General features: G+C 40.3%; 1 protein-coding gene across 3 annotated transcripts in view; it reads right to left on the minus strand.

The window, feature by feature from the left end:
* The window catches only part of PATL1 (PAT1 homolog 1, processing body mRNA decay factor), a 50117-nt gene that overhangs the window by 12523 nt on the left and 15814 nt on the right, over positions 1 to 21780 (minus strand). For 2 of the 3 annotated variants that reach the window (XM_074401520.1, XM_074401521.1), the window contains exons 10-18: positions 20601 to 20781; positions 19388 to 19511; positions 18473 to 18570; positions 17701 to 17760; positions 16058 to 16206; positions 14039 to 14198; positions 9210 to 9365; positions 5582 to 5673; positions 5340 to 5489 (exon numbers count right to left, since the gene is read on the minus strand). In XM_074401520.1, coding sequence (XP_074257621.1) covers positions 5340 to 5489; positions 5582 to 5673; positions 9210 to 9365; positions 14039 to 14198; positions 16058 to 16206; positions 17701 to 17760; positions 18473 to 18570; positions 19388 to 19511; positions 20601 to 20781 — 1170 coding nt within the window. Of the gene's footprint in view, positions 1 to 3004; positions 4706 to 5339; positions 5490 to 5581; positions 5674 to 9209; positions 9366 to 14038; positions 14199 to 16057; positions 16207 to 17700; positions 17761 to 18472; positions 18571 to 19387; positions 19512 to 20600; positions 20782 to 21780 lie in introns of those variants that run through there. The other variant, XM_003920172.4, reaches the window with a different exon arrangement.

Genomic DNA, 21780 nt, shown 5'->3' on the forward strand with positions numbered 1-21780 from the left:
GGATCTTCTTTTTATTACAGAAGGAGATTACATGCATTAATGTCAGTTTTCAACTCTGCCATATTCCTGTAAATTATTTTAGTGCATCACCTAATTTTTTTTGAAGTTAATATTGTCCTCACTAGTTACTCTGAGGCTTACAAATGACTTTTTAAAAAATTTTAAAAAAAATTGTAGCTGGGATTTTACCATGTTGCCCAGGCTGGTCTTGAACGACTGGGTTCAAGTGATTCTCCCGCCTTGACTTCCCAAAGTGTTGGGATTACAGGCATGAGCCACTGTGCCTGGTCACAAGCGACTTTTTTTTTTTTTGAGGCAGGGTTTCTCCATGTTGGTCAGGCTGGTCTCAAACTCCTGACCTCAGGTGATCCACCCATCTTGGCCTCCCAAAGTGCTGGGATTACAGATGTGAGCCACTGCATTCGGCCAACTTTTTTTTTTTTTGGAGACGGAGTCTCACTCTGTCACCAGGCACCAGGCTGGAGTGCAGTGGCGCGATCCTGGCTCACTGCAACCTCTACCTCCTGGATTCAAGCAATTCTCCTGCCTCAGCCTCCCGAGTAGCTGGGACTACAGGCTCGCACCACCATGTCCAGCTAATTTTTTGTATCTTTAATAGATATGGGGTTTCACCATGTTGGGCAGGCTGGTCTCAAACTCTTGACCTCGTGCTCCACCCACCTCGGCCTCCCAAAGTGCTGGGATTACAGGCGTGAGCCACTGTGCCTGGCCCACAAATGACTTTTTAAAAACCTAATACCTAAATTATCTGGACTAGGGCCAGTAATAAACTATGATGGAGAACTATAGTAAAGAGCAGGCGTCCCCAAACTTTTTACACAGGGGGCCAGTTCACTGTCCCTCAGACCGTTGGAGGGCCGCCACATACTGTGCTCCTCTCACTGACCACCAATGAAAGAGGTGTCCCTTCCTGAAGTGTGGCGGGGGCCGGATAAATGGCCTCAGGGGGCCGCATGCAGCCCACAGGCCGTAGTTTGGGGACACCTGGTAAAGAGCATGAGAGAGTAAACACGCCTGAGGTTTTTTTTTTTTTGAGACGGAATTTTGCTTTGTTGCCCAGGCTGGAGTGCAGTGGTGCGATCTCGGCTCACTGCAATCTCTGCCTCCTGGGTTTGAGCAATTCTTCTGCCTCAGCCTTCCAAGTAGCTGGGATTACAGGCGTGCGCCACCATGCCCAGCTAATTTTGTATTTTTAGTAAAGATGGGTTTTCACCGTGTTGGTCAGGCTGGTCTCGAACTCCTGACCCCAGGTGATCCACCTGCCTCAGCCTCCCAAAGTGCTGGGATTACAAGTGTAAGCCACTGCGTCTGGCCTCCCATCTGAATTTTTCTTTTTTGGCTTTACCACTAGCCAGCTGTGGCACCTTTGGCAAGTCACTGCTCTCTGAGATTTGGCTTCCTCAAATTGTGAGGGCTGGCCTACGTGATCTGTATGGCTGTAGGGATTTCTTCACTTCTGACATTTGGAATCTAGTCTTCTGTGAAGGTAGGGGCATCCTTAGGCCAGTTTAACAAAGCAGGGCTAATAACACCTTGTGCTGTTTCATGTCAAAAGGTGTGAATAAATCTTCTACTGGAAGATAATTTTATTTCCTTACAGCAATTAATATTCTGTATGAGTCTCTTGCTCTGCAGCCTATTAGCTGTGTCACCTCCACAAACTATTGAACCTCAAGGAACCCATGTCCTCATGAGGGGAAAAAAAAAAAAGCTTTATGTAACTAGGCACACATCTAATGTTAAATTAACTCCTGTCTCTTTATCATTTAAAACTTTGGTGGCTTATGCCTGTAATCCAGCACTTTGAGAAGCCAAGGCAGGAGAATCCCTTGAGCCCAGGGGTTCGAGCCCAGCCTGGGCAACATAGTGAGACCTCATCTTTACTAAAAGTAAAAAAAAAATTAGCTGGGCATGACGGCACCCACCTGTAGTCCCAGCTACTTGGGAAGCTGAAGTGGGAGAACTGCTTAATCCTGGGAGGTAGAGGCTGCAGTGAGCCGTGATTGTCACTGAACTGTAACCTAGGTGACAGACAAACTCGTCACACACACAAAAACAAAACAAAACAAAAAAACAACCCTTTAAGCTTAGTGCAGTGGTTCACACCTGTACTCTCAGCATTTTGCGGGGTCAAGGTGGAAGGATCACTTGAGTCTGGGAGTTCGAGACCAGCCTGGGCAACACAGAGAGATCCCAACTCTACAAATGTAAAGTATAAACATTAGCTGGGCAAGGTGCGGCAGTGTACACCTGTAGTCCCAGTTACTTAGGAGGCTGAGGCGGATCGGTTCAGCCTGGGAGGTCAAGGCTGCAGTGAGTTGTGACTGGGCTACTGTGCCACTTCACTCCAGCCTGAGCGACAGTGACACTGTCTTGAAAACAAAATCCTACTTTTTTTTTTTTGCTTTTCTCTACGTTTGCTGAATCTTTTATCTTGAGCATTTTAGAATAAAAATGATACTCAAGTCTGAAATAATGAAAATTAATTCACTATAAAGAATGACCAAATTTTTCTCATCTCCTTTGAAGAGATTAATTTTGAAATACAATATGTTCAGAACTAAGCAAATACTATCTAAGAAGGCAGCTGAATGCCTCACTGAGCTATGTGAGTCGCTTAAAGGTGCAGATTCCTCAATGCCTAGGGATGGGCAGGATGGAGAAGACAAACTATAGTTTATCTATTTCAATGTATAATTTTGTCTACTACAAATTATAATTTTATCTACTACAATTTATAATTTTGTCTTACAGTTAAAATGGGGGGAAAGGAAAACTGAAAGAATCTTAGATTTTTAAAGAAAAGTTACTATATAAAAGTAAGATATTTATCTGTCTTCTTTGCAACAAAATTAAAAAGGTAAAAATATAGGTAATAATATCTTTAATCCCCAACATCAAAAGGTTGCCAGTCTATCTAACATATGCTAGAAACACATAAAAATCATATTCAGAAGTAACAAAGTAGAAATGCAGGCACTCATTTTTAAGTATACAATTTGTTTTTATTTACAATACCCTATAAAAATGTAAATTTAGAAACTTTTATTTTCATTAATTAGAACCAAACAAAAAAGATAAAGCACAGTAAGGAAGAGATAATAATCAAGTATTCACTTGACTGGCTGTGAAGGGAAGGTAGGAAAGGCGTGTAGTGGAAATGGTCAGTAGATAACGGTGGAGGGAAGCTAGGTAACGTCAGGGGAACAGCTGGTGGAGTCTGGGGCTACAACATGGGAAGAAATGGAGATGGAGAACAAGGACAGCTGGTTTTAACAGAGGATCTTACTGTTGTACAATACATGTATGTGCAAAATGTTTATTCTCTTTAAATATCATAACCTATTCCCCCCACCCCCCAACTACATTCGAAAAGGTAAGAACAGCAGAAAGTAGATCAGGAAGGCCATGTAAAATTAATTCAGATTTAATTTTCTTCAGGGCTGTAATCACTAGGGATCAAAACCCCTTAGTCTGGTTGATTGCTGAATGAGAGAGGAGTAAATGAGAAAGAATCATGGCAGGCTGGCCCTGCAGTTATTCAAACTTAGGCCCCTGGCTGCCTGGGAATGGGACTTGGGTGAGATGAAGCAGCAAGGACAGCAGTTCTGCCCATGGTGTGGAGTCTAAAAAGCAAAGCAGGCCAAACTTAGCTTCCATGGTTACATTTTGAAGGTTCTATTCATGACAGCAAATAAAACTAGGGAAGAAAGAAGTAAAGCATGGCTTGCTGAAGTAGTCTCAGGAAGACAGGGCAAGTGTGCAGAAAGCCACACTGCCAAAGCAGGCTACTAGTGAGGACCATCCTGGGTGACTTCGAAAGCACTTGAGGGGAAAGGCTCAAGTACACAGCAGTTGTAGCAGGAAAAAGGCATAACCATGTGCTGTTTCCATGAAGGTGGAGAGAAACTAAGGAAAAAAAGGTGGGAAGAAGAAAAAGGACTTCTCAGCCTAGACCTGGGCATAAGCCAATTAAGAGTTCTGACTTTATTAAACGTGCTGCATATTCTTTATTTATGTTAAAACAAGTAAAACCCACCAAATTAATTACAAGATAGAACAGAAACAGATTAAAACACATCAGCTGGTTTGTGTTTTTAGAGGTAATGAGACAATTAAATACTTTTCAATCTAAAATTGTTTAAGGACCCTCTGAAGACCACATAAATACATGTATGGGGGGTGTGTTTGTGTATCTACGCATGTGTGTATATCTTGATTTCTACTTAACTGGCTCTCCTATAGTCATATTAATAGTGGGCAATGAGAAAACAACTTCAATAGGATGAGGGAAGGAATCCTTTGGCAGGCTACAATCTACTCTGAGCTGGAGTAGTGGTGGGATAAAGGGAGAGATTACATTTGTGTGTCCAGGGCAAAGAAAATGTGAAATTGAGAAGAACTCAGTAAAAGTAGAACATGCAGAACTGTAACATAGAAGGTAAAGAAGAAACCAGCAGAAGTATCACCCAGCCAAATTTCACAGAGCAGTGGGGAAATATCTGACATTTAGAGACAACCCCTGTAAACAGGAATCAATCCCATAAGACTTTGCTTTGGGGAAATAAGCTACCTTCCCTCCCTCATTAAAAACACTCCATTGGTGATGGCAGCAGTGCAGGTGACAGCCAAAAGGAGGTACAGGACACATCTGGAGATCTTCTATCGTATCCCCTGAACTAGCCTAGGGTTACAGAAGAGAGAAAGGAAAACTGTTTGTATAAAGGAGCTGAAACAGAAGGCAATCTTTCATATTACAGTTACATCTTTGTAAGACTTCTAACAAAACACCCGAGATACTTCTCTACCCTCAGCATTTAGTCATCTTCTATGAAGGCCCTGTTGTACCTAGTTCAGTGTTTTATATCTAATAGATACACAATAGTTAATAAAAAGCCAATGTCTTCCACTATATTCAGCTTTATTGCCCCCCCTCCACCTCAATCATAACTTCTTTTTATTTATTTATTTTTTTGAGACAGAGTCTGGCTCTGTCGCCCAAGCTGAAGTGCGGTGGTGTGATCTCGGCTCACTGCCATCTCTGCCTCCTGGGTTCAAGTGATTCTCATACTTCAGCCTCTTGAATAGCTAGGATTACACATGTGCCACCACACCTGGCTAACTTTTGTATTTTTTAGTAGAGATGGGGTTTCACCATGTTGTTAAGGCTGGTCTGGAACTCCTGGCCTCAAGCATCTACCCTCCTGGGTCTCCTAAAGTGCTGGGATTACAGATGTGAGCCACCACACCCAGCCTCCCAACCATAACTTCTAAAGTGCCAACTTTAGTGAGATGTGAAACTCCTGTTTCAAACTTACTGCAGTTTTGTCTCCAGCAAGTTCAGTTTCTGCTGGTCAACATAGCGAGAAAAGAGGGACACTAGGTTTGTAGGTATAGAGATTGGCTTGGCCAGGGCTGCTTGGGGAATCCGTAGAAGTTCTCGTGTTGCCATAAACATCACCTCCGTCCTGATAGGGAAAACCCATAATAATAATGAGAAAAAAATTAAAAAGATTACCTCAAAGAACATAAAATAAGAGAAGAAACAGTCCACACTGACCACTGATTATTTCGCGTTGATTCTGTAGCAGGGTCTGAACTCTGTAGGTCTTCCCCACGGCTCAGGAGGACAAGGAGCAGCGATAGGCCAAACTATGAGAGAAGAAAGAGGGAATCAAACTTAACACTGCATTGAAACCTCCTCCACCACTGTTGAGGGGATCCTGGCATCAGATAGGGAATAGCTCTAAATCAGTATGACCTCACTACTGTGCTTTTCTGTGAAACCAGGCAAAGATCAGACAAGCATGAGTTGAAAAGCTACATCTCTCTCCACGCTTTATTCTGGCACAGCACTGACCAGGCACAGCCAACAGAAATGGAAAGTCATGGTGTCCAACATGCCTCTATGTTCCCTATGCTGAGGTTAAAAGATGATTCTTCCTTGCAATGGATAATGTAGGATTTGCACTTGCTTCTATTTATGGGAACCAAAATAGGCTAAAAAGGAAAGCAATGAAGACCAACTTTGATACAGAAATTAAAATAAGGAAAAAATAAGAAAAAGAATTAAATAAAGGAAGGTATTTTGAATTAAGAAACAAGGTGTTAACTGTAGGAAAATATGCAGATAAGGACAACTGAAATAATCATGGTATAAAGAGAAACTTTTTTTTTTTTTTTTTGAGACGGAGTTTCACTCTTGTTACCCAGGCTGGAGTGCAATGGCGCCATCTCGGCTCACCGCAACCTCCGCCTCCTGGGTTCAGGCAATTCTCCTGCCTCAGCCTCCTGAGTAGCTGGGATTACAGGCATGCGCCACCATGCCCAGCTAATGTTTTGTATTTTTAGTAGAGACGGGGTTTCACCATGTTGACCAGGATGGTCTCGATCTCTTGACCGTGTGATCCACCCACCTCGGTCTCCCAAAGTGCTGGGATTACAGGCTTGAGCCACCGCGCCCAGCAAGAGAAACTTTTCATTAAAAAGCACATCTTTATCTGGAAATATAAAGATGTTAATAAAAATCTAAAATATAAAAAGAGAGAAAGGGTAAAAGTATATATACACAATATCTACAATTAAAATTCAGCAACATGCTTTAGAGTATGAAATATATAAAAATGGTCAGGTGTGGTGGCTAATGCCTTTAATCCCAGTACTTTGGGAGGTTAAGGTGGGTAGGTCACCTGAGGTCATGAGTTCAAAACCAGCCTGGCCATCATGGTGAAATCTCACCTCTATTAAAAATACAAAATTAGCCAGGCATGGTGGTACACACCTGTAATCCCCAGCTACTCGAAAGGCTGAGGCAGTAGAATCACTTGAACCCGGGAGGCAGAGAGGCTGCAGTGAGCTGAGATCATGCCATTGCACTCCAGCCTGGGCAACAAGAGTAAAACTCTGTCTCAAAAAAACCCCCAAAAAACCCACCTAATATATAAAAATATGTTTTATTTAGTGGACAGTAAAATCAGGAACTGTAGTCTTTAGGGCATAGGATAAAAATATGAACGGGGGCTGCGCATGGTGGCTCTCTCCTGTAGTCCTAGCACTTTAGGAGGTGGAGGCAGGACTGCTTGAGTCCAGAAGTTTGAGACCAGCCTGAGTAACACAGTGATACCCGGTCTCTGGAAAAAATATAAAAAATAAATTGGAGGCCAGGTGCGGTGACTCATGCCTATAATCCCAGCACTTTGGAAGGCTAAGGCAGGCGGATCACCTGAGGTCAGGAGTTTGAGACCAGGCTGGCCAACACGGTGAAATCCCATCTCTGCTAAAAGTACAAAAATTAGCCAGGCATGGTGGCAGGTGCCTCTAATCCCAGCTACTCGAGGGGCTGAGGCAGGAGAATTGCTTGAACTTGGGAGGCAGAGGCTGCAGTGAGCCAAGATGGCACCCCTGTACTTCAGCCTGGGTGACAGAGTGAAACTGTCTCAAAAAAAAAAAAAAAAAAAAAAGTCAATCGGGCATGGTGGCACATGCTACTCAAGAGGCTGAGGTGGGAGGATCACTTTGAGTCCAGAAAGTTAAGGCTGCAATAAGCTGTGAATGTCCCACTGAAGCCTGGGTGACAGAGTAACATCCTATTTCAAAAAAGAAAATACAAATAGGGACAAGAAGGTCTAGGTTAAAGATATGATCATAGCTATAAATGGATCATAAAAGGAAGGCTGGCAGTACTTTGAGATTCCATCCCAACTGTCTAAGTTCACTCACAGAGGATAGTAACCTTACTTTTCCACAAAATTTCCCTTTATGGCTGATTGCAGTGGCTCATGCCTGTAATCCCAACATTTTGGGAGGTTGAGGGGGGTAAATTACTTGAGCTCAGGAGTTTGAGACCAGCCTGGGCAACATGGAGAAACCTCATCTCTACAAAAAACTACACAAATTAATTGGGTGTGGTGGCATGTGCCTATAGTACCAGCTACTTGGGATGCTGAGGTGGGAGGATGGCTTGAGTCTAGGAGGCAGAGACTGCAGTGAGTCAAGATCCTGCCACTGTACTCTGACCTGGGTGACAGAGCAGACCCTGATTTAAAAATAAAAAATCTCTTTTCATGTTATTCTCAGAAAGAAAATACTACTGCCTTTAATAAAATTAAAACTAAGAAAGCAAATAACAGAAAGGCACATTCCTGATCACCAATGAACCCTGTCTTATGTCCCCAGAGGCACTGTCACCTCTTCTGCCTCTAATAAACTGCCCTTTAGTGTCATGCTTTGGCAGGTTTTCAGGTGCAAAGGAGCAAAAGGCCTTGAGACCACTTTTTCACCTCTACTGTACATAGATTGGCCCTAAATGAGTAACTACTATGTACCAGGCATTATACTGAACCGCTTACAACTGTTATCTCATTGAAGTACCAGAACAACTCTATGAAGTCTACATCATCACCTCCATTTTACAGACCAGGAAACTGGTTCAGCAATGTGGTATCATCTGTCCAAAGTCACAAGGCTAGACAGTAGCAGGCAAAGACTAAAAATTCATGTTCTTTCTTTCTTATTATTTCCCTTAGGAATCTCTGAATCTTTAAACTGATGCAAATAAAATATGAAATGGAAGATTCTACTATTGATAGTGTTATGACAGAGACTGCTAATTGCCTACCTAATATGCCTTCCTACCCCTGATCAGAACTGTTATTTTATGTGTTATGACAATGCTGTGAACTAAAAGATATTTTCCAGCCTTCCCTGCAGTTAGGTGTGGCCATATAACAATGTCCTAGCCATTAACAGTAGGTGGAAGTTTTTGGTTAGAACTTCTGGAAAAGGCCTTAATAAGGAAGATGGACAGCTGGTCCACACCTTTTTGCCCTCCACACCCAACCCTTCTTCCTGACGTAAAGCCGAGTCTTGAATTCCACAGCCATCTTGGACCATGAAGGATAATGAACATGGAAGCCACTGCCAAGAATGGCAGAAGAGAAACAGTAAAAAAGCCTGGATCCCTGATGATTCTGTGGAGCTACTATAGCAAATTTGTTTCACACTAGACACATAAAATCCTATTTTGTTGCAAACACTTATTTCTAGCCTCTTACTAGCAGCTCAATGTAACTCTTGACTGAAAAGAAGCCTTTTTCACAAATTGCTAGAGATACAGCAGCCAGTATTTTAATCTATAACACAAATAAAGACACTTTACAAAGTTCAAGGATATAAAAGGGCAAGATCACCTTGTTCTGGAGCACAGCAGTGAGGTGAGGATTGGAGGGTGCTGGTGTAGCTGCACTTTGAGGTAGGTTCATTAGCTGTTGCAAAAGGCTGGTGATAGTCACTGATGGAAGATGATAGAGGAGGAGAGAGAAGGGACTCAGTAAGCATGGCAGCACCTATAAAAAATAAATAAAAGCATTATCTCTTGGCATGTGTTACCTCAGTTACCCTCCATCGGGGCATGGATGGAGGGATGCTCACTTGTATACTCAACACTTACAGCATAAGTCTGGCAGATATGACTAGAGTCTTAACAATGGATTCTAAGCTATCTACTGAGAACTTTTTCATCTTAATTTGCATTAGAAACACCATACCTTGTGTGAACCAAGGGTGTAAAAAAAACCACTTCCAAATACGTACCAAGGGTCATGCTAAAACATCAATATTTTAATTCATTCCATAAATATTTAAATGCTTACACTGTGCCAGTCACCATGGACTAAGAACAAATAGCAAACAGGACACAGAACTGCAGGGATCTAAAGTATAGTGGGGAAGACATGGGTTAATTGGCAATTTCAATATACTGTGAGAAGCACTCTAACATAAAGGCCAAGCAGAAGATCACTTCAGGCCAGTTCAAGAGTAGTCTGGACAATGTAGCGAGACCTCATCTCTACAACGAATAAAAAGATTTTGCCTGTAATCCCCAGCTACTCAGTAGGCTGAGGTGGTAGGTAGGTTTGCTTGAGCTCAGGAGTTCAAGGTTGCATTGAACTATGATTGCACCACTGCATTCCAGCCTGCGTGACACGGTGAAACCCACCCTGTCTCAAAAAAAGTGTTTTTAGACTTAACTGTATTTCCTTCCTTTTTTTTTTTTTTTTTTTTTTTTTTTTTAAATAAAAGCTCAGTGAGGAAGAAGAGAAATAACTGGCCAATTTTTATAGATTTTTAGGTAAGTGACATGATCAGAAACTCAGTGTTTGGAGTTATATAGCCAGCAGCTAGAGCCAGAACCCAAGGCTGTTGAATTCCAGCCTTCGAGACATTCATTTTCTTTTTGTCATGTAGCTAACTGGAAAGTTGAAATACAGAACTATTAATATAAATAACCAGGTTGTAACGCATCAAAGGAAATGAAGAGTGCTTCCAGACAACTGATGCCCATGGTATAAAGTGATGGTGGGTTTTACTTTAAATGGCACCCACAAATGGGGAAATATTTTTTGTGGTCTACTACTATAAATAAAAAAAGCTTTTATTATGGTCATTTTATTACACAAAAATACAAAAAACAGCATAATGACATTCATGTACTCACCACCCAATTTCAACATCAACTAAATTATCAACATTTTACCAATCTCATTAAATCTATGTTCCTCCTATATCATTTCATCTTAAAATACTTCAGTTTGTATTTTCTTTCTTTCTTTTTTTTTCTGAGTTGGAGTCTCACTCTGTTGCCCAGGCTGGAGTGCAGTGGTGCGATCCTGGCTCACTGCAACCTCCACCTCCTGGGTTCAAGTGATTCTTCTGCCTCAACCTCCTGAGTAGCTGGGATTACAGGTGCACACCACCACACTTGGCTAACTTTTGTATTTTTAGTAGAGACAGTTTCACCATGTTGGTCAGCTGGTCTTGAACTCCTGACATGGTGATCTGCTGCCCTTGGCCTCCCACAGTGCTGGGATTACAGGCGTGAGCCACCACACCTGGCCTTTGGTTTGTATTTCTAACAAACTCTCTCACAATATCATACCTAATAAACAATAATTTCTTTCATAGACCATTTCTCAGGAAATAAGTTAAAAATATCATCTAGTATCCGCTCCAAATTCAAATTCCTCCAAATACCTTTAAAAATATCTTTTAGCAGCTGAACTTTGTATTAGAACCATTATTGTGCTAATTATGATCCAAGCAAGAGCCACACATTGCATTTGCCTGGTAAGGTTTTAAAAATATCTCTAACAGGTCCTTTGCCACTGGCCCTTTTCTCTTGCTATTTATCTGTTAAAGAAACGAGGTCATTTGTTCTATAGTTTGAATTTGGCAAACTGCATGTCTGCAGTGTCACTTAGCAAGTTCTGCTATCCTTTGTTTCCTTTCTAAACCGACAGAGTAACAGGTTTATTTGATTCAGGTTCAGTGGGGTGTAGGAGGGACATCTGGGAAAACTTCATGGATAGAACTGTGTATTTTCCATTGCATTATGTCAAGAAAGGCTAGGTATGGTGGCTCACGCCTGTAATCCCTGCATTTTAGGAAGCAGAGATGGGAAGACTGCCCAAGCCCAGGAGCTTGAGACAAGCCTGGACAACACAGGGAGACTCTGTTTCCTTTTTTTTTTTTTTTAAAGCACACAGTGCTTGGTTGTCCCACTCTTAGTGATGTGTTAAGGGTGCATCAGTGGGTTCAGGTATTGCCAGGCTGTTTCACCCACTGTAAAGTTCCCCATCCACTTTTTATCTAAAGCTTTTAGCAGCCAGTAATGAGCACTGGCTAGATTGACCACTTTTCCATTGAGGCTTATAAAAACAGTTATCTTCTAATTTTATCTTTTATTTTGTATTAGCTGAAATCCTTCTACAAAGAGTAACTTTATATTATCAACTGTCTGATTACCATGACATTTGATTGTAATGGAAAGGCAGGATAAATGCTTTCTTTTCCTTTATTTACCAATTTTCTGAATAATGAGTTGATGGCCAAAAGTCTTCGAAGGTGATCCATATATGTTTGGTTAACATCAACTCATTAAATATATTTGATATATTTCAATCTACTGCTGTAATTGTTCTTTCTGATCAATATTATTCCACTTTTGGACAATATGAGCCCCTTGAAGTTGGTTTGTGCATCCTTTAGACAGAGCCCTAATAATCTATTAGTTTCCTTGCTTTCTGGCACAAGATATTCCAGGATATTGTGTACATTTCATGTTCAGACAGAACCAGCTATTACTTCAAGAAAATGGTAGTTAGAGATGTGGTTTATTACTCCTGAAAACATACAGGTAAAAATCAGCCTCAGTATTTAGCCAAGCTTTCCTCCCTAGCAGGTAAGCTCCATGAAAGCAGGCACTTTTGTATTCTTAACTTTTAGCACCTAGAACTAGGGGCTGTATTTCTAGGAGGTAAAATGTGCCTGGCACATAGAATTATTCAGCAAATATTTGTTGAATAAATAAAGCTCTCCCAAACTTGTTTCCACAGAAGAGCTCTAGTAGGATTATGAGTGAGTGTCCATTACACTGTTTACAATTTATATGCTCTAAGGTAGCTGTTACTTTTTAGTTTAGTCTTCTATTTTCTAGGACAAACCTCAAATACGGGAACTTTTCCCAAATCATTTAATCATTTTTCATTTGTGGAATCTTTTTTTTTTTTTTTTTTGAGTAGCCAGGACCACAGGTGCACACCACTCTGTCCAGCTCATTTTTGTTTTTTTCTATTTTTAGTAGAGACAGGTTTTCATCATGTTGCCCAGGCTGGTCTTAAACTCTTGGCCTCAAGTGATTCACTTGCCTCAGCCTCCCAGAGTGCTGGGATTATAGGTATAAGCCACTGTGCCCAGCCAACTCTTTTAAATAAATACTTGTCCCAACCCACTTCACTCCTTCCAATAAGACCTAAACTTCTCGTTCACTTCTTCTGCAGATGCTAACATTTCAAGGATCTATGAAGAAAGAATTTCCCTTTCATGGCATACAATTTATAAGGTATTCTGGTATTCTGTGTTTTCTGGGGACTTATTACCCGGATGGTTATTACTCAACTTGTAGTCTGTAACAGGTTCACTCCCATATATTTTACTATTCTGAGTCTTGCACTAATACTCATCCTTTGTACTACTTTTATCAATTTCTTATTTTGAACTTCTTATCATCTTTCAGGTGTGCTATGACAAAGATAAGGAAAGATAAACTCTAACCAAGAATTAACCTGTATATATGATAGCCATGTTTCAAATTCCAGCCTAGTTTAGATCATGATAAAAATTATTTAAAGGGCTAGCCTCAGGCTAGCACAGTGGCTCAAGCCTGTAATCCCAGCACTTTGGGAGGCGAAGGCAAGAAGATAGGATTGCATAAGTCTAGGAGTTTGAGACCAGCCTGGGCAACATGGCAAAATCACATCTCTACAAAAAGTAAAAAAAAATTAGCCAAATGTGGTGGCACACACCTGTAGTCCCAGCTACTCAGGAGGCTGAGGTGGGAGAATCACCTGAGCCTGGGACACGGATGTTGCAGTGAGCAGAGATCGCACCATTGCACTTGCACTCATGCCTGTGTGATAGAGCAAAACTCTGTCTCAAAAAAAAAAAAAACCCCAAAAAAAAACAAAAAGGCTAGCTCAGTTGCTGTGGGATACCATTTAACTAAGTTACAGGCCAATGTTAAGCTACTGATAACAGACCAATGAATGACACTTTATATCTAGCCAAGTAATCAACACTAGAAGTTTTCACACTTCAGTGAACATCAGATTCAGCTGGAGACAAAGATACAAAAGCCCTAATCCTTCTGTAAATTCTGATTTGGCAGTTTGGGGTGGAGCTGAATTATCTACACAAGTAATTCTGATACAGACCACAACTTCACAACTATGTCAAGTAAGAGCTGCTTTTCTCATGTTTAGAAACAGAGTCTGTTTGACCAAATATGGGATTAAAAATATAGGCCTGAAATACTAAAGGTTTTGTTTTAAATAATCAAATCACACGGCCAAAGATTAGACAAAACTACAAAAGGGAAGAGGAGGGGAAAAGAAGTTTGTATTCTAGAAATCTTATCACTTATAAAGACTCAAAGGAAAGATGTCCCATCTTGCATGGTCACCTCATCTTGTGCATCCTTCTTGATAAGGAAAGGGAGGTTCCTGGCTGTTGTCATGAGAATGTCAGCTGCTTGCTCTGTGGAGAGGAAAGGAAGAATACGGGCAACCATTCTCTTCCCTTTTCGGATACACATGATCTGTACAAAGTGGTCATCGCTAGGCCTGCAACGGAAGAAAAATGCCAACTTAGGTCAATTAGCAAGATCAATTAAGAATTCCTCATTGTTTCCTCTTAGATGTCACTGAATGAATATACTACATTCGTTTTCATTCTATAATAATTTGTACTATAAAACAGTAAGAATTACTTCAAATCTCAACCAAATAAAAAGTAAATTTGCAGGTTTTACAAATGTAGAAAAATCATCATTTTACAAATTATATGCTTTAAAAAAACTTGGCCAAACTGTACGCATTAATTTCCTTAACTTTTTTTTTTTTTGGGACGGAGTTTCGCTCTTGTTACCCAGGCTGGAGTGCAATGGCGCCATCTCGGCTCACCGCAACCTCCGCCTCCTGGGTTCAGGCAATTCTCCTGCCTCAGCCTCCTGAGTAGCTGGGATTACAGGCACACGCCACCATGCCCAGCTAATTTTTTTGTATTTTTAGTAGAGATGGGGTTTCACCATGTTGACCAGGATGGTCTCGATCTCTTGACCTTGTGATCCACCCGCCTCGGCCTCCCAAAGTGCTGGGATTACATGCTTGAGCCACCGTGCCCGGCCAACACTTTTTTTTTTTTTGAGACAGTCTCACTTTGTCACCCAGGGTAGAGTGCAGTGGTGCGATCTTGGCTCACTGCAGCCTCCACCTGCTGGATTCAAGCAATTCTCCCGCATCAGCCTCCCAAGCAGCTGGGATTATGGATGCCCATCACCATGACCAGCTAACCAGTTAATTTTTGTACTTTTGTAGAGACAGGGTTTCACCATGCTGGCCAGGCTGGTCTCTGAACTCCTGACCTCCAATGATCTGCCCACCTCAGCCTCCCAAAGTGCCCAGCCTCCTTTCTTAGCTTTTAAGTAACCACACAAACACCACATGGTTAACAGAACAATACCTTAAAAAAAAAAAGGGCAAAGATAAAAATATTCATCAACTCAAGAGTTAGTGTTACCATTTTAAACAATATTTTGTTGTGTATTACATAATTTTTCTTTCTTAAAAAAATGGGCCCATAGAACTCATATGGTTTTGTACCCTGATTTTTTTCACTCAAAAACTTCTTGTTTCCATATCAATAAATGTATTTCAACTACATACATTTTAATGGCTGTATAACATTCCAGTCTATGGATAAACCATTCATTCAATCAGTTCCCTGTCAGCCCAAGTCCAGATAAGGTGTGTTGAAAAATGCTTATTGTTATGTTTGGTTTTGTGTATGTCCTGGCTTAGAAGGATCAGCAATTCTCTTGAATGAGTAAAAGAAAAGGGAATTATCAGAAGTCCTAGTTCTCTTGATTCAACAAATAAGTATTTAGGATTTATGAAACATTTAACATTAGCAAGATTCTTTTGCAGATAATGGGGTAGGAAAGGGATTCCTCATTGGAAGACTGAATAGTTTCAACAGGATATAAATATTCTGAGGAAATACCAGGAAGTATAAATGTTTGTACATCTGATCTTAGTAATAAAGGAAAAATACGTAAAGATTACAAGGTTAAAGATAATAGTAATCATAAATCAGGTACAATCTTTAAGCACAAAAACAAAAACCCAATAATGTTACCCATTGTATCTCTAGTGTCTAGCATTGTCTCTAGCAGATGCTGAATATATATTTGTTGAATGAATAAATTCAGGATAAAGAGGTTTTTTTTTTCTTTCCTCACTGGAAATGATCATTCATATTTTAAATGAAGTGGCATTTGAGTTAGGCTAAAAGGATAGATTCTGAGCTTATAGAGATGATAGGGAAAGGTACCTAAAAGGCAGAAATGTATGAAGCCCAGTTTTATAGAGGAAAGAGTCCAGTTAGTTTAATGTTTTCCTCAAAGTGTACAATGCTTACTTACCTCTCTTGTCCAGGCAATTTCCCCCTTAAGTTGTCATACATGCTACAAATTTTGTGCTTTCTCTCATCCATTAGGGCAGGTCGCTCTTCTTCTAGACTTAGGAGATAACGTCTTTCATAGTCCTCTACATCAAGGAGTAAACTGTAAGTCTAAGAAGGGAGATGAAAACAGGCCATAGCATGCTAGATCAGAACCACAGAGTGTTAATTAAACAATTTCACAGTTTAGGACTACTAGGTAAAGACAACAGAATGAAAATTATAGAAAGACAGACATTATTTTTTTTAAATGCAGAGGCCGGGCGCGGTGGCTCACACCTATAATCCCAGCACTTTGGGAGACCAAGGCGGGTGGATCACGAGGTCAAGAGATCGAGACCATCCTGGTCAACATGGTGAAACCCCGTCTCTACTAAAAATACAAAAAAATTAGCTGGGCGTGGTGGTGCACGCCTGTAGTCCCAGCTACTCGGGAGGCTGAGGCAGGAGAATTGCTTGAATCTAGGAGGTGGAGGTTGCAGTGAGCCAAGATCGCGTCATTTCACTCCAGCCTGGGTAACAAGCAAAACTCCATCTCAAAAAAAAAAAAAAAAAAAAAAAAAAAGCAGAAAACCATATGAAAATTCCTAAAAGTATAAAAAAAATCCTGAAACCACCATTTTTTGTCTCTCTCTGACCTCTATTCTAGCAGGCAAAGATAGTAAAATAATTATACTTTCCGTGACCAGCCTGGCCAACATGGGAAAACCCCATCTCCACTAAAAATACAAAAAATTAGCCAGGTAAGGTGCCCAAGCCTGTAAACCCAGCTACTCAGGAGGCTGAGGCAGGAGAATTGGTTGAACCTGGGAGGCAGAGGTTGCAGTGAGCTGAGACCATCACACTGCACTCTAGCCTGGGAGACAGAGTGAGACTTCGTCTCAAAAAAAAAAAAGCAATCCAAAGAGAAAACTACTATCATCTGTGTTTTTACAGATAAAGAAACTGAGGACAGCATAGAATGGTTAAATAACTTACCCTAAGTTACAGACTCAGAAATGGAAAAGACATGATTTACAGCTTGGTTCTAGAATCCATGCTTTTAACCACTATGATGTACGGCTTACAATGTGGTATTGACATTTCACAAATCAACTATCAGTATCTATTATTTTCCTCAGCACCAAAGAAGTTTGGATTCTAGAAATCTTATCACTTATAAAGACTCAAAGGAAAGATGTCCTGTCTTGCATAGTCACTTCATCTTGTGCATCCTTCTTGAAAAGGAAAGCCCTGTAACCAGGGAGTACCCAATAAACATCTGTGAACTAAATTAATCCATAGGTAGGACTATGTAATTTTTATTCCCGTTTTACCAGGCTTAGAAAGGTGACCTGCCCAAAGATATTCAGCTATTAGCTGAGTAAGCTTCGACAAAAACCCAGTATACTTCCAACTGCAGTGCTCTTTCCATGATGCCAACAGTTGAAGCATACCATAATCCTTTCAGAGTGATCTGGTACACAATAGTCACTTACAGGAATATATTCATTAATTAAAACCAAAGAATACTGATTGACTGCTCACGCTTTTGGTTTTAGTGTATACATACATCTGACAGTTCCATATTTGAAACAAATTATAGCAACAAATTCTAAAACTTACTTTCTCAATTATGACAAGGGTTTTTCTCCTCTTGTCTCGAACTTGTTTTTCTTTCGTCTCCTAAAAAAAGACAAGACTCTTGAACGCAAATTCTTTACCTCTGTTAAAATAATTTGCCAAGTGTGCATCTGTAGGTTCATTTGTGACAATACTTTGAGAAGATAATTGATTCTCTGAAAGTTAATAATCTTAAACAATCCTATGAACAAAGATCAGAGTTGACTAAATCAACCCACAAACTATCAAATTACATTCATAGACAGGCAAAGGGTAATCTGGATAAAGAAATCATATGAAATTTAACAATCTTTTTTGTTTTTAAACTTTAATTTTAGGTTCAAAGGTACAAGTGCAGGTTATAGGGCACATGTTACACAGGTACACTCGTGTCACAGGGGTTGTATAGATTATTTCATCACTTAGGTACTAAACCTAGTATCCCATAATTATTTTTTTCTGATCCTCTTTCTGAAAATCTTAAAACACATAGGAAATCATAATTTTTTTAAACATCAAACTGTAGTAAATACATGCTGTTTGCAGCCAGAGCTACCCAGTCCAAAGACTCCTGCCACCCTAATCTCTGCCTGGCTACCCTAGAAATGAAAGTGTTAATATCGCAGCATATCTCTGGAAAACTAGAATGCATGACGAGGTGGGAGGCCCCGTTAGACAACAAACAACTCTATGATGCCTGATCTCATTCCTTGGTGACCCTAAAAGAAGTGGTCACAAATCAGATATTCTTAAATGACAATTGTTTAACACTTACATCATCCTCACTCCGAGATGTCACAACAGCATCAATCATTTTTCGGGGATTATTCACACTAGAAACAGTAAGCTTTCCCAAAGAGCCCTCAAATTGTACTGCAAAGACAAAAAAAAAAAAGTTCCAACAAAATAAAAAGTCAGCAATGCAGGCAGGCAGTGTTCAAAGATCTTTACTTTCCTCTGTCCTTTATTCATAATCTAATAATTTACAACAAAAGTCAATGTATTATTTAGGCCGGGTGTGGTGACTCACACCTGTTATCCCAGCATTTTGGGAGGCAGAGGCAGGTGGATCTCTTGAGGCCAGGAGTCCGAGACCAGCCTGGCCAACATGGCAAAACCATATCTCTACTAAAAATACAAAAATTAGCTGGATATGGCAGCACACCTTTAATCCCAGCTACTCAGGAAGGTGATACCTGAGAATTGTTTGAGCCTAGGAGGCGGAGGTTGCAGCGAGCTGAGACTGCGCCAATGCACTCCTGCCTGGGCGACAGAGTAAGAATCTTTTCTCAAAAACAGAAAAAAAAAAAAAAAAAAAAAAAAAAAGACAAAAGCAACCCCTTATTAAAATCTATCCTTTCTCTCTCTCTTTTTGTTGCTGCAATAATTATCATAATAAAAATCTAAAGTATTTCCCTGTTACTTATTTTAGGAGTACTGAAAATTATAATACATTTAAAAAATCATGAAATCTCAAATAGAAAAGGATCTAAAAGGGCACATGTCAAATCATTCAGTCCAGGCTTGAATAAAGGCTGACTTTTGTATTTATTAAGGACAACAATACTTTTAAAATCACTTTGAAACATCTTTATACATCCTTCCACTTATACAAATATCTATATTTAATCACATCAGCAGCTTCTTAAATTGCTTTTATTATGGGCATTTTTTCCTATGAGGACCTTACCTGGCTTATAGGCGTGCTCCAGTTTGGCCACCTGAGGGGTGATAAGCTTGGTGCGCTCCTTTTTAGGGCCATCACGTTGTATTTCTTCAGCAGCTGACAGTTTCTCCAGTTTTTCGAAGTAATTCTACCATGAGAAGATGATTTCAGTTGTAACACAAGCATAGAACATGCTGTTCTTTACCATTAAATAATTTATACCAGTGACAGTAACAAAAGTTCAACTCTAGAAATGTACTGATCTCTAATTTTGTTAGATTGCTACAAATTTACTTTACCAAAAAAAAGCCCAGCCTTCAAGTTAGGTAACACCAATGGAAATTTCTTTAGACTGCCAATATTCTTAATTGAAAAAACAGGCTGGGTGAGACTCAAGCATCTAATCCCAGCACTTTGGGAAGCTCAGACAAAATGCTCAGTTGAGGCCAGAAGTTTGAGACCAGCCCTGGCAACATGGTGAGACCCTGTCTCTACAAAAAGTAAAAAATTGAGCTGGGCGTGGTGGCTCACACCTGTAATTCCAGTACTTTAGGAGGCCGAGGTGGGAGGATCACTTCAGCCCAGGAGTTCAAGACCAGCTCAGGCAACATGGTGAGACATCATGTCTACAAAAAACAAAAACAATAGCTGGGTGTGATGGCGCGGGCCACCCCAGCCCTTTGGGGAGGCTGATGTGGGAGGGTCACTTGAGTCCAGGGGGTTGAGGCCACAGTATGGCACTTCAACCTGGGTGACAGAGGAAGACCCTATCTAAAAACAAAAATAAAAATTAATAATTAGTGTAGTGGTACACACCCATAGTCCTAACTACTCAGGAGGCTGAGGTGGAAAAACTGTTTGAGCCTATGTTGTCCAGGCTGGTCTTGAACACCTGACCTCAAGTCATCTGCCCAAATGGGCCTCCCAAACAAGAGTTCGAGGCTGCAGTGATCTATAATTGGACCACTGCACTCCAGCCTGGCAACAGAGATCCTGTTGCAATCCTACCCCTAACCAAAACCACATATTATTGATGCCAAAAGGGATTTGAAAATACTAGTCTGAGAGCCTCTATATATTAGTGAAAGGCATATAAGCAAACTGTAGTGAATAGTGCAAGAGACTAAGTACCTCAAAAGAAAATTTTACAAATATTTAATTGTACCAATATTTAAATGAGTATCCTTACCAGTGTAAGGGATAAAACTATTATCCACAAAACTAGCAGAGTACTTACCTGGTAATAAAAATCATCCAGGTAGGGATCAGTGCTTTGCAGTTGCATCATCTGGATTTTAGAGACCCAATCCTTTTCCCTCTGCAACATGAGATTGGCATATGGATCCTTTCGGAGATGATCTTGATGACTGCTCCGGTGACTTCCTCTATCTCCTGCACCATTGAGATTCCGATGCTGACTGAAAAACATACACCATATTCACTCCAAGTGGGCAAATTACTTACGATTTTTAACAACAGATGAATAAACCAGGCCACCTTTTTTTTAAAAAAATAAAAAATAAAAAAAGATTCCCTGGCCAGGCACGGTGGCTCCTGCCTATAATCCCAGCACTTTGGGAGGCCGAGTTGGGCAGATCACTTGAGGTCAGGAGTTCAAGACCAGCCTGGCCAACGTGGTGAAACCCTGTCTCTACTAAAAATACAAAAATTAGCCGGGCACCCACCTGTAATCACTTGAACTCAGGAGGCAGAGGTTGCAGTGAGCCGAGATTGCACCACTACACTCCAGCCTGAGCAACAAGAGCAAGACTCCGTCTCACAAAAAAGAAAAAAAAAAAAGATTCCCCTTTGCTTTTCTTAAAGGGGGAGTGAAAAAGAACCACGTCTTAATAGAATTTAAGAGGAAAGAGCTACGCAATAAATAATCAAGAAATAAATCTAAGATCTGAGTATCTTACCATATGCTAAGATACTTTTATATAAGCCTTAGAATAACTCTGTGAGGTAGGTAGTCTTCTCTTCCCTACTTAAGATAACAAACAGATGCCAAGAGAGATCAAATAACTTGTCCAAAGCCATACAGCTAGTGGTGGACTAAGGGATTTGAACACAGGCTGATTTGGCTCTGAAGTCTACATACATTTTTTTAACTCACTGAAAATCATGAAATATTTCAAATGCAGGAAAAAAGCCCAGCAAATACTAAAATAAATATCCCTTTACCCATCACCTAGACCTAATAGAAAAAATATATGTCTGGTCAAATTTGTTTCAAATATTTTAAAGTAATATTAAAATAACACAGTGTTACATTGAGAGTCACATTCCTGCTGTACCCTTCCAGATCCAGTTTTCAGCTTTTCTTCCTTCATAGAGGCTACTATTATGCCCTTGGTAAGTATTCTCCATGAAATGTTTTTATAATTTTACTACTTGTGTATCTGTCTTTAAATATT

This window comes from Saimiri boliviensis, chromosome 6 (genome assembly GCF_048565385.1).
Source record: "Saimiri boliviensis isolate mSaiBol1 chromosome 6, mSaiBol1.pri, whole genome shotgun sequence".
NCBI classification, from domain to species: Eukaryota; Metazoa; Chordata; class Mammalia; order Primates; family Cebidae; genus Saimiri; species Saimiri boliviensis.